Genomic DNA, 11,075 nt, shown 5'->3' with positions numbered 1-11,075 from the left:
AAAAAAAAAAAAAAAAAAAAAAAAAGAGGCCTTGAGAGGCGGAGGAAAAGAAGAGTTCGCCCGACCTGTCACTGGTTCTGGGGCTAAAGGAAACGTTGACAGCTTTGAAGGGGCCCGCGACGGGCGGGAAAGAACAGCGAGGGGAGTTTCCGGGCCGCTCTGCCTTTGTCCCGGCAGCAGGTGCGGCCGGGCTGCTGGGCCTGTCTGGAGGCCCCGCCGCCGGGCCTATCCCGAGGCCCCGCCGCCGTGCCGCGCCCCGCCCCGCGCCCTGCCCGACCAGCGCGTCCGCACCACGGGGCGGGGCCTCCGCCGCGACTCCCGCCCGCCCGCCCGCCCGCCCGCCCGCCCGGGCGGACACAAAGGCCCGGCAGCCGGCCGAGGAGGGGCGGCCCCGCCCGCCCCGGGCCCGGCCTTACCCCGCCGCTCCGCCGCCTGCAGCCCCGGCCGCGGTCCCCGACCGCCGAGCCCCGCCCCGTGGCCGCCACGGCTGCTAGCGCTCCTCTGGCCGCGGCCGTCTCTCCGGCACCCGCCGCCCTCACCGCCCTCACCCCTCCCAGTGCTGCCGTAAATCCAACCTGTGGCCGCCAGGCGAGCCCGGCTCCGCGCGACAGTGTATGTGTGTGCGCGCGCACGCGGCCCGGCCCCGACACACTTTCCGGCAGGTCCTGGAGCGCGTGACGTTGAACCGCAGTTCCAGTTCGCACGTGGCGCCCGAGAAGTCGCAGTGTCCCTGAGACCTCCTCTGCTCCTGAAGCGTCCGCGGCCAGGATGAAGAGGCCGAGTGAGTGGGGTCGGGAGCGAAACGCGCGGGTGGTGCTTTGTGGCTAGAGGGAGAGGACTCTCCATAGGCCATTGATGAGTTCCGCGTAGATCTGACGCTTAGAAGGCCCAGACCCGAATTTGGCCTGTTGTATAGCAGGAGAGCTAAGCCCTTAAGAGGAAAACCGAGCCAGATTTCTGTAATTAACGTGTTTGAGCCTCTTTTCGAGCCTGCCGTTTTCCTAGAACTATTCAGAACCACAGTCTTTCGGCCTTGGTGGCACGCGCCCTAATCATGTACACGAAGGATGACGCAGTAAGATAGAAAGTTTGCAGCCAGCCTGGGCTGTATACTGAAACCATGGCTTACAAATTCAAAAAAGAGCCGAGCGGTGTTGGCGCAGGCCTTTAATCCCAGCACTTGGGAGGCAGAGGCAGACGAATTTCTGAGATCGAGGCCAGCCTGGTTTACCAGTACAGCCAGGGCTACACAGAAAAATCCTTTCTCAGAAAAAAAAAAATCAAAAAAGAAACTTGAGATTTGTAGTGCTTTCCTCTAGAAGCTGCTTCCATTGTGGATCCACCGAGTCGAATTGACTGGCATTGTGGTGTGATTTCTATTAAATACCCTGCATAACATTGCAGGGACGGTTGAGGCAAGATCTGTGTTGCCTGGGCTAGCCTTATTGTTGTAGGCCCCCATGGCCTGATAAAGCAATCTCTTGAGGGCCAGGAATATGGCTATAAACATTCGCCACTAAGCCTTACTGTCAAGAGTTCAAACTCATATGATAGGTAGAACTGACTCCTGGAAATTGCTTTCAGACCTATACACAAAATAAGTAAATGAAACATTTTGGGGATGGAGTGAAGACCCAGGGTTGAGTCCCAGCCCACGTGGCCGCTCCATGCTGTCTGTAGAAGGACAAGTGATGAAGCCCTCTTGTGGCTTCCTTTGTAAGAACACCACATGCACGTGGTTGGTCTGATTTAAAACACTCACTGCTCATGTGTACAGTCTTTCTCTCTCTTTGTTTTGGCAGAGTTAAAGAAAGCGAGTAAACGTATGACCTGCCATAAGCGATATAAAATTCAAAAAAAGGTAAGTGTCCTGTGAGGCCCATAGCAAGTGGGGTACTAACATGGCTTTCTTCATCTCTGTGGGGAAGGCTCTAGTCATGGTATAGGATTGGACAGACTGCAACTGGGAAAATACAGGGTAAGAGAAAGCCTCAAGCTAGCACACTTTACAGAGAGCTTCTGCACAACACTTTTCTGTTTTCTGTGTACACATTAATTCCCTGTATAGTTCCAGTTGAAGTTCTGCTTTTCTAGGGTGCTTCACATCCATTATAAATTGCGGTTAAACTGGCTTATTCCCTAAGTTTTCAGTGCTTATGTATTTTTGTAGGGTGAGTTGTTTCTTTTGTATAATACTGAGGATTGAACTGAGGCAAGTGCCTTCCGACCTCATAGATCTGTTTTTAATAGGTCCGAGAACATCATCGAAAATTAAGGAAGGAAGCTAAAAAACGGGGTCACAAGAAGCCTAGGAAGGACCCAGGAGTTCCAAATAGTGCTCCCTTTAAAGAGGCTCTTCTTCGTGAAGCTGAACTAAGGAAACAGCAGGTAATTTTTGCTGGCTGAAAGCTCCAGTAGAATGGTATATGTGGTTTCCAAAGCAATAAACTGCCACCAGTCACTCGCTCATTCCTCTTTTTCATGGCTCTGACACAGCTTGAAGAACTAAAACAGCAACAGAAACTTGATAGGCAAAAAGAGCAAGAAAGGAAAAGAAAACTTGAAGTTAGCCCTGGTGGTGAGCAGTCTAATGTGGAAACTCGGGAGGTAAGGTTATCTTTCCTTAAAAATTGGTGGGTTTCTTGGGAGTAACAAAATGTAGGCTTTCTCATCTATTTAAAATATATTGCCTGTGGTAATCTGTGGGAAATGATGATATACTGGTAACAACTCCTGTTTCTAATTTTTCTTCCTTTTAGGAATCTGATGAGCCCAAAAGAAAGAAAGCCAAAGCAGGCAAACAGAATCCAAAGAAGTTACATTGCCAGGAACTTAAAAAGGTACCTTAGTATAGGTTAGTGTCAGAAATGATATAAGATTTTTGAAAACTTAGTCATTCCTTGACAGCTGCTTTGTAAAGTGGGAATTCTTAGAACACTGGTGAAGTCAGAGTCTGAAGGGTGGGCAGCAGATCCCCAACTTGCTTGCTTACTAGAGCTCCCCATGTCCGGCATGCATTTCCCAAGCTCACCTACCTGCCTGCTAAAAAGGCTTGTTAACCTAAGGACTCGCTGGGTAGATTATATGTCCAGACTTAACAGTCAACATACTTGATAGTGAAATGCATACAGGAGATCCTGTCTTCTGGATTCACTGTCATTGTTGAGGGTGCTACTCGGTAAGGACTGCTGCTCTGATGGTTTCTTACTTGACAGGTGATTGAAGCCTCAGACATTGTGTTAGAAGTTTTGGATGCCAGAGATCCTCTTGGTTGCAGGTGTCCTCAGATAGAAGAAGCTGTTATCCAAAGTGGGTGTAAGAAGCTGATACTTGTATTAAATAAGTCAGGTGAGTACAAACACCCCCCTTTATCTATGTTGTGCACTATGAGGTATGAGGAAAATATCGGACAGTCTGATTACCACTGAAGACTGATAAGATCCAACTCTGACCTCAACAAAGCCAATGAATGTGCACTCTGGTGGCCAAAGACCTGGGGGGAGGTAGTTTCTGCAAGTGATTCTTCACCTGGCTTTTTCTGTTCTGCTTTTCAATATTTAGCCTCCATATGAGTTTCCATAACCACTGTATTTCATATAGGAACTGATGTGAGCGTTTGCCACATATACTCCCACATAGAAACTCAACTTTAAACTGGGATACAAGAAAAGTTACTATTTGGGATAAAATACTAAATAAAATGATTAGATATCTGGGTGGGTTTGAGCACCAGAAAGAGAGCCCAGAAGAAAGAAAAATTTGGACAACTAGCTAAATTGCCAGCCTCAATAAATATAAGGGACAAGGGAAAGATACTTGGAGAGAAGAATGTAAGAATGTGCCTTGGGCTTAGAAAACTGGTGCCACGGTAACAAGTAATTCTGGAAACAGGCGTGACTTGACTTCCTGCCTAGGCTGAGTGAGCAGTGCTGGAGATGCTGAGATTCACAAGTGGCTCAGTTGGTCCAGTGCCTGCCTGGTACTCAGGAAAGGTGGTTTGTTCCCCGTCACCACATAAAGCCAAGCATGGTAGTACCCCTCTGATCCCATCCCTGGACTCCAGGGGACTGTGGGGACTGAGGGGGAGATGGAACATCTCAAGACACAGGCGGCGTGGTAGGAAGTTTATTCTTTTCTCTCAGAACGCAGGGGAAGTACAGATTGGTAAGATCAGTAGTTAACACTAGTCTTAACACCACTGAAGTGTCCTTTCCCAATTCAGATCTAGTACCAAAGGAGAATTTGGAGAACTGGCTAAATTATTTGAATAAAGAATTGCCAACAGTGGTGTTCAAAGCCTCAACAAACTTAAAGAACAGAAAGACATTCAAGGTATGCTGTTGTTAGTGGTGGGAGGAAATACTGGTTTCTTCAGATTTGTGATGATTGAAATGTGATGAGTACACAAAATGTTGATGAAAATGAAAAACATGAAGATCCAACTCTGATTTCATTAAAGATTGCAAAGGTAGTGGAGGCCAGCAGTTTTTCTGCGAGCTGAACTCTGCTGGATTCCACCTGGTGATATTTACCAGAATTAAAATTGCTATATTTTATGTTTAAAGATAAAAAAGAAGAAAGTTGTTCCATTCCAAAGTAAAATCTGCTGTGGCAAGGAAGCCCTTTGGAAGCTCCTTGGAGATTTTCAGCAGTCCTGTGGAAAGGATATTCAAGTTGGAGTGATTGGTGCGTTCATTCAGCTTCTTTACCACTTAAGTACTTTGTTAAAACTGAAGGGTTGTTCTCAAAGTTAACTCAGGCTCACCTTGCCAAAACATGGGTTTCTGAGAGTTCAGTGGTAGAACACTTGCCTGGTGTGCACAAGGCAACTATTAGAAAATGCGTTTCTGAACATAATCCCAGTTTATGTTTATTTGTAGGTTTCCCAAATGTGGGGAAAAGCAGCGTCATTAATAGCTTAAAACAAGAATGGATTTGCAATGTTGGGATTTCCATGGGACTTACAAGGTAAATGGAACTGTCAGTGATCAGAAAGAAATCAGTAGCTGGTGCTGGGCTATGAGCATTCCTTGGGAAGGCCCAGAAAGGCTGAGGAAAGCTCCCTCAGACAAATAGTGTTGGACCTAGTCTTGGAAAAATAAGTTAATAACCTTACTATGCCATATATGCAAACATGAGTGTTTGGATGTGTAGTGCACAGTATCTTACAGCGTGTAAGGTTTCACATAAACATGAAGCAGTGATGACAGATTGGATCTGACTTAACTGCTGTGCTGAGTTGTTCAATCCAACCCTGAGCTTCATGTTGTCTTGTCCTCAGATGGACAGTGTCTTTGTTAATTCCATGGGTTTTTTTTTTTTTTTTTAGGAGCATGCAGATTGTCCCTTTAGACAAGCAGATCACAGTCATAGACAGTCCATGCTTAATTATCTCACCTTGTAACTCCCCCACTGCACTTGCCCTACGGAGTCCAGCAAGCATTGAGGAACTGAGACCGCTGGAGGCTGCCAGTGCCATTCTGTCTCAGGCTGATAATCAACAGGTAAAAGAATGTCCTTTGAGCTGCCTACCACTGTTCTTTATCTGTATAGATTAGGGACAGGTCACCTTTTATTTTTAAGGTGGTGCTAAAATATACTGTCCCGGAGTATAAGGATTCTCTGCATTTTTTTACTAAACTTGCTCAAAGAAGAGGTCTGCACCAAAAAGGTGGAAGCCCAAATGTGGAAAGCGCTGCTAAGCTGGTGTGGTCTGAGTGGACAGGGTAAGGTGTCTTTTTATGGGCATTTTGGAAGACAACTTAGAATGAAGGGATTGACCTGTGTTTGACACATCTTGTCTTTAATGCTAGTGCCTCATTAGGTTATTACTGCCATCCCCCTGCATCCTGGAATCATTCTCTGCATTTTAATGAGAATATTGCAGCAGTCATGAAGAAGGGCTTTAATCTAGAAGAACTAGAAAAGAATAATGCACACAGCATACAAGGTGAAATTCTGTTTTTTCTGTTACGCAAATGGATATAACATAATAGTGAATAACGACAGAATGCTGGAGGTCTTATCTGTTAACATGAGTTTCATTTCCTCTAGTCCTCAAGGGCCCTCAATCAACTAATAGAATCCTTTTTCGGTCTTCGGGCCTGACAAATGGAATACTAGACGAGAAGGACATAGCCGAAGAATCACCAAGACAGACAGAAGACAAACAGGATGCTGATGATCAAGAAAATGGTAGTGGTGAAAAAAATGTAAGTTTTGTTTCTCGGGTTAAAGCAGACTACTGTCAACATTTTACAAGTGCTGAGTTAGGGGTGCCACCAAGACTGATCTGTCCTACCTACATAGGAGTAATGAGAAGTTATGTGCTATTTCATATCAACTTCTTGGTCCACAGGCAGAAATCTCAGATGTGGCCCCTGTAGAAGAGACCAGGGAGCTGTCACCTGAGCAATCAACAGCAAGTGAGTCTGGGAAAGACGTATAAAAAAGCAGCTTGAGCACAGTTGCCCTTAATTCCTTATGTAAAATGTCACTTTCCCTCTGATGCAGGTAAGCCATCTGACGGGTCATCGGCCTTGGATAGAACGAGTCAAGAGGATGAGGCCTATGACTTCACCACAGATTATATATAACCGCCACACATTTAAAGTGCTCTCTGTACACTGTGTAGTTTAGTGTATGATATAAACTGTACATCTTGTAAATATGTATCATGTTATAAATTAAAATACAAGTATTTGCTTGCGTGTGTTTAAGATTTATTTATAGCCAGGTCTGGTGGTTGGTGCTCAGCACTCAGGAGGGCCTCTTTGAGTTTGAGGACAGTCCAGTCCAACAAGAAAGTTCCAGGACAGCCAGGGCTGTTAAACAAAAAATCTGGGGGGAAAAAAAGATTAGGAAAACATTGGATCTCCTGGAACTAGAATGATATAGTTGTGACCTGATGTGGGGGAAATTGAACTCCGAGGAACAGCAGTGTTTACATTCTTTTCTTTCTTTTTTTTTTTTTTAAAGATTTATTTATTTATTACATGTAAGTACACTGTAGCTGTCCTCAGACACACCAGAAGAGGGAGTCAGAGATCTTGTTACGGATGGTTGTGAGCCACCATGTGGTTGCTGGGATTTGAACTAAGGACCTTTGGAAGAGCAGTCGGGTGCTCTTACCTGCTGAGCCATCTCACCAGCCCCAGTGTTTACATTCTTAAAAATACACGGGGGAAGTTGCTGGGCATGGTGGTGCGTGCCTTTAATCCCAGCACTGCAGAGGCAGAAGCAGGCGGATTTCTGAGTTCAAGGCCAGCATGCTCTACAAAGTGAGTTCCAGAACAGCCAGGGCCATACAGAGAAACCCTGCCTCAAAAAAAAAAACCATACATACGGGGAAGCAAATAGGTCTATTGGAAAATGTAGGTTTTATTTACAAACCAGGCCACGGGGTACAAAACTAAAACCAAACAGCAGTTCCTACCTACAGCAGCTAGATGCAGTTAAATGCTGGAGTTCTCTGTCCTTTCTCTGTCCTTCAAGTCAGCAGTGTAGTAAAGCAAACATTTGGTAAGGCAGATGGAGCCGTGGTAGTCATCTGGAGATCTAGGACTTCTACCCAGCTGAAGTGTTTTCTGTGGTTGGTACAGAGAAACTCAAGCCCTACAACTGTTGCCTTCCCACATAGTGTGTCTTCCAGGGCTTCCTGAGTGACGCAATTAGCTTAAATTGTAGTTCACTTTATGTTTGAGGTATCCATATGTCTTCGGATTAAACTGAATTTTCCTGTTGGGTCTGGAATATACCACTTTTCCCAAACATCAGCATATGAAGCAGTTCTTCCCCAAGGCTTGAAGTGACCATTCCAGTGAAGTAACTTGGCAGCTTTTACAAACTGGGGTGAATACCGCTTTCCAGCACTGGAACCTTAAATAAAAAGTGCCAAATTAGAACAATGCCATGCTAAGCTGTAGAAACCTAAAGGGAAATACCGATCATAGTCCATCTTGGAAGAGGTGTTTGTTCTTAGATACTAACTCCTGGTTAGTGTAAATCAGTGGATACATGGCTCTGGCTAACCTTAAAACTCGGTACTCTTGCTGCCTTTGTATCTATTCCAAGTAGTAGGATTACTAGCATGAACCAGTATACCCAGCTAGATGGTTTTATACTTACCAAGATGGCGGACATTCCACATAGGGTCAATGGTGGAATGCTGCTGATAAAATACGATAAGCAGAGGAGGTGTGGTGATGCTACCTGCCAGAGTTCTGCTGTATAATCCCTCTCTGTAGGAAACAGATGTTAGTGAGTACCAGACAGCGTTCAGTGGGCTTTTGTGGTCTTACTAGCTAAGCCAGTCACATACTCACTCTACATTGAGCTTCATCCATTTCTCCAGCTGGTTAGTTACATTCTGTCTTTTCCATTCGGTCAAGTTTGCAACAAAAACTCCAGGATTAAAGGAACAGGTACTGGCTTTCATGGAAAGCTTACGAATTCTTTCCTTTTTATAGTCAAGATAACCAATGTAATTGTACTGAAAACATAAATGAAATATTTGCTGCTTCAAACAAGATGAGTTTTTAAAGCAAGTAAAAGTCAGTAGTTGGACTTTTTTATTTCTGAGACAGGGTTTCTCTGGGAAGCCCCAGCTGTCCAGGAACTTTGTAGACCAGGCTGGCCTCCAACTCAGATCTGCCTGCCTCTACCTCTCAAGTGCTAGGATTAAAGGTATGTCCCAGGGCAATATTTGAGCTTGACTTCCTAAATTATTAGCAAAATCGACAGATCCTACAGAATTAACAGTTGGGATCTAGAGTTTGTCTTAGCATTCAAGGACAATTTGGTTGTAAACTCCATAAATCGACAGAATCTATAGACAGGTAGGTGTGAGGTCTGGAGAGCAATGACTAGTTAATGTACGATGGAGCCCTGGCTTTAACACTTCTCATTAAGCTCTCACAGAGTGAGATCTGCAGTGTGTAATCACCTGGTTCCCTGCTCCCCGGATGATGACTTTAGTGGAGGCTGAGTCACAATCTTCTGAAAACGCAGCAGCATGTCCTGGCTTCAGTGGTGTATTGTACAAGGCAAGTATGTCACCTGAAATGGATAAGTGCAGTTGTCTGGAGATTCTGTTCCTCTTCTAATAAATGGTGGCGGAGTTTAATAGTAGACCATAGACAATCCATTACAGCCCAGAATCCAGATGAAGGACAGAAGTCACTTTGATACCTTGTACAATGACATCATCATCCATGTATATGGCTTTCTTTGCACTGGGAACCAGAATTGGCAAGTAGAACCTTGCAAAGGTTAACTGACAAAAGAAAAAGGGCGGGGGCGGGGGGGGGGAGATATCAGCATAGGATACAATAGCTGGGCTTTTATTTGTACAAGAACCCAGGTAAAAAATAGTCAGTGGACTCTTGGAGTCCCCAAGTTTGGTCCCTAGGGAAGCACTTGCACCGTACAGCCAGTCATCCGGGGATTCTAACCACACACACTCCCAGCAGGACACAGACACGGAACTCACTGGTTTAGTGGACTCCCCCTGGTCAGGATCCTGCTTTACTTTCCCTTCCAAAAGCTTACTGTCAAAGTTTACAATTCTGTACCTGATGCTTTTCAAGGAACCACTGTTAAGCCAGGACCTGATGAAGAAAAAAACACATTTGGTCATGTTTCTAATGTATATAGCCATATCTTTCTATGCTTTTCTATAGTGGCGTAATGGAATGTAAGAGAGACCTAGGAACTAAATAGATGTTTCAAGTTCTATGTCTCTTTAAGACTAAGATGAATGTATTTCCACCAAAGTTCCTTCTCAACCAAGAATCAATGGGACCATCTCTCCTCCCATAACCAAACTACTGCAGAAAATAGACTTGAGAATACTCAGACAAACATGGACTACTTGTAACCTTTTTTTTTTTTTTTTTTGGTTTTTCGAGACAGAGTTTCTCTGTGTAGCCCTGGCTGTCCTGGAACTCACTCTGTAGACCAGGCTGCCCTCGAACTCAGAAATCCACCTGCCTCTGCCTCCCAAGTGCTGGAATTAAAGGCGTGAGCCACCACCGCCTGGCTACTTGTAACTTCTAATCCTCCTACTTCTACCTCTTGGATGCTAGGGTGGCAGGTATGAGCCACCATGCCCAGTTCTGTAATGGTAGGAACTGAACCCAGTGCTGTGTGCATGCATATCTGAAAGAAGCTATGACTAGTGAATCATATACTGCTTCCCTTATTCAGAAAGTCAGGCTGCTAAACATTAGACCTATTATTAAAGGAACTGTGGAATTAACAGTGTGGCTATGACAGCTGGTTTTCTTCCTGACAAATTATCATTTCTCCTGCCACAGAGGCATGACACAGTCATATGGAAAACTGTTTGTACTATGTATCTGTGTGTGTATCTGTGTGTGTGTGTATGTGTGTGTGTGTATGTGTGTATCTGTGTGTGTGTGTGTATGTGTGTGTGTATGTGTGTGTGTATCTGTCTATGTGTGTGTGTGTATTGTAAAGTGGCTCCTGGCCTAGCAGTGGGTCAATGAAGAGTATGGAGCAGAGGCAGCATCAGTTAGGAAAGCAGTGCTCACCGGAGGTGGTCTGCTGTGCTGTTGAATGTAACAATGTAAAACATGACATTGGAGCGTGTGTTTTGATGAACACTGTTCATGGCTGCAATGGTCCCACCCAGCCTGTCTTCAGAGGCAGCAATAACCACGGGAATCTCCTCTTGCCTCTCACTCACTGGATGCTGATGAGCACTGGCGACAAAGTCTATGGGCTGAAGCCCCACAATTCCCGAATCTGAAAAGAACACACAAGGAAAGCACCAGGACACAATATCATGAATTTTTGTTCTTGTTTTGGGTTGGTTTTGTTTGTTTTTGCTTTGAAACAGGGTTTTGTTATGTAGTTCTGGCTGGCCTGAAACACACTATGTAGACAAGGTCAACTTCAAACTCAGAGATCTCTTTGTCTCTGACTCCAGAGTGCTGGAAGTAAAGATGTGCACTACCACACCCCCGCAAGTGTTTTGCAGAGCCCAAGACATGGAAGGAGATAACATGAGAATTACAGCAACTATTTATTCATTCTTTTTTTTTTTTTTTTTT

The 11,075-nt window shown here is 45.0% G+C and overlaps 3 protein-coding genes and 3 non-coding genes across 25 annotated transcripts in view; 4 read left to right on the top strand and 2 right to left on the bottom strand.

Moving 5' to 3' along the window:
- Nucleotides 1-572, bottom strand: part of Pbrm1 (polybromo 1) — a 105,095-nt gene extending 104,523 nt beyond the window's left edge. For 10 of the 19 annotated variants that reach the window (XM_029469264.1, XM_029469272.1, XM_029469248.1 and 7 more), the window contains exon 1: nt 417-572. The gene's annotated coding sequence lies outside the window, so the exon portion shown is untranslated. Of the gene's footprint in view, nt 1-65; nt 226-416 lie in introns of those variants that run through there. The other 9 variants (XM_029469241.1, XM_029469243.1, XM_029469250.1 and 6 more) reach the window with 6 other exon arrangements.
- An 11-nt stretch (nt 573-583) lies between these two features.
- Nucleotides 584-6,709, top strand: Gnl3 (G protein nucleolar 3). Its single transcript, XM_021181523.1, has 15 exons — nt 584-781; nt 1,803-1,861; nt 2,251-2,388; nt 2,497-2,607; nt 2,760-2,840; nt 3,216-3,348; nt 4,223-4,332; nt 4,566-4,686; nt 4,881-4,968; nt 5,330-5,504; nt 5,584-5,726; nt 5,814-5,950; nt 6,055-6,212; nt 6,359-6,425; nt 6,514-6,709. The coding sequence occupies exons 1-15, from the start codon at nt 769-771 to the stop codon at nt 6,594-6,596; spliced, it is 1,617 nt and encodes a 538-aa protein (XP_021037182.1). The 5' UTR covers nt 584-768; the 3' UTR covers nt 6,597-6,709.
- Nucleotides 3,389-3,464, top strand: LOC115029338. The gene has a single exon (XR_003834898.1). It is a non-coding gene; the product is annotated as a small nucleolar RNA SNORD19 (small nucleolar RNA).
- Nucleotides 4,381-4,460, top strand: LOC115029343. Its single transcript, XR_003834903.1, has one exon. It is a non-coding gene; the product is annotated as a small nucleolar RNA SNORD19B (small nucleolar RNA).
- On the top strand, nt 5,190-5,268 carry LOC115029339. Its single transcript, XR_003834899.1, has one exon. It is a non-coding gene; the product is annotated as a small nucleolar RNA SNORD69 (small nucleolar RNA).
- Nucleotides 6,710-7,356: 647 nt separating the features above from the next.
- Glt8d1 (glycosyltransferase 8 domain containing 1) overlaps nt 7,357-11,075 on the bottom strand; it is a 10,256-nt gene continuing 6,537 nt past the window's right edge. For both annotated transcript variants that reach the window (XM_021181900.1, XM_021181899.2), the window contains exons 4-10: nt 10,554-10,767; nt 9,491-9,608; nt 9,190-9,274; nt 8,945-9,057; nt 8,325-8,491; nt 8,128-8,240; nt 7,357-7,878 (exon numbers count right to left, since the gene is read on the bottom strand). In XM_021181900.1, coding sequence (XP_021037559.1) covers nt 7,688-7,878; nt 8,128-8,240; nt 8,325-8,491; nt 8,945-9,057; nt 9,190-9,274; nt 9,491-9,608; nt 10,554-10,767 — 1,001 coding nt within the window. In that variant the 3' untranslated portion in view covers nt 7,357-7,687. The remainder of the gene's footprint in view (nt 7,879-8,127; nt 8,241-8,324; nt 8,492-8,944; nt 9,058-9,189; nt 9,275-9,490; nt 9,609-10,553; nt 10,768-11,075) is intronic.

Source organism: Mus caroli, chromosome 14, assembly GCF_900094665.2.
Source record: "Mus caroli chromosome 14, CAROLI_EIJ_v1.1, whole genome shotgun sequence".
NCBI lineage: Eukaryota > Metazoa > Chordata > Mammalia > Rodentia > Muridae > Mus > Mus caroli.
This window is presented reverse-complemented; position numbering and strand designations above follow the sequence as displayed.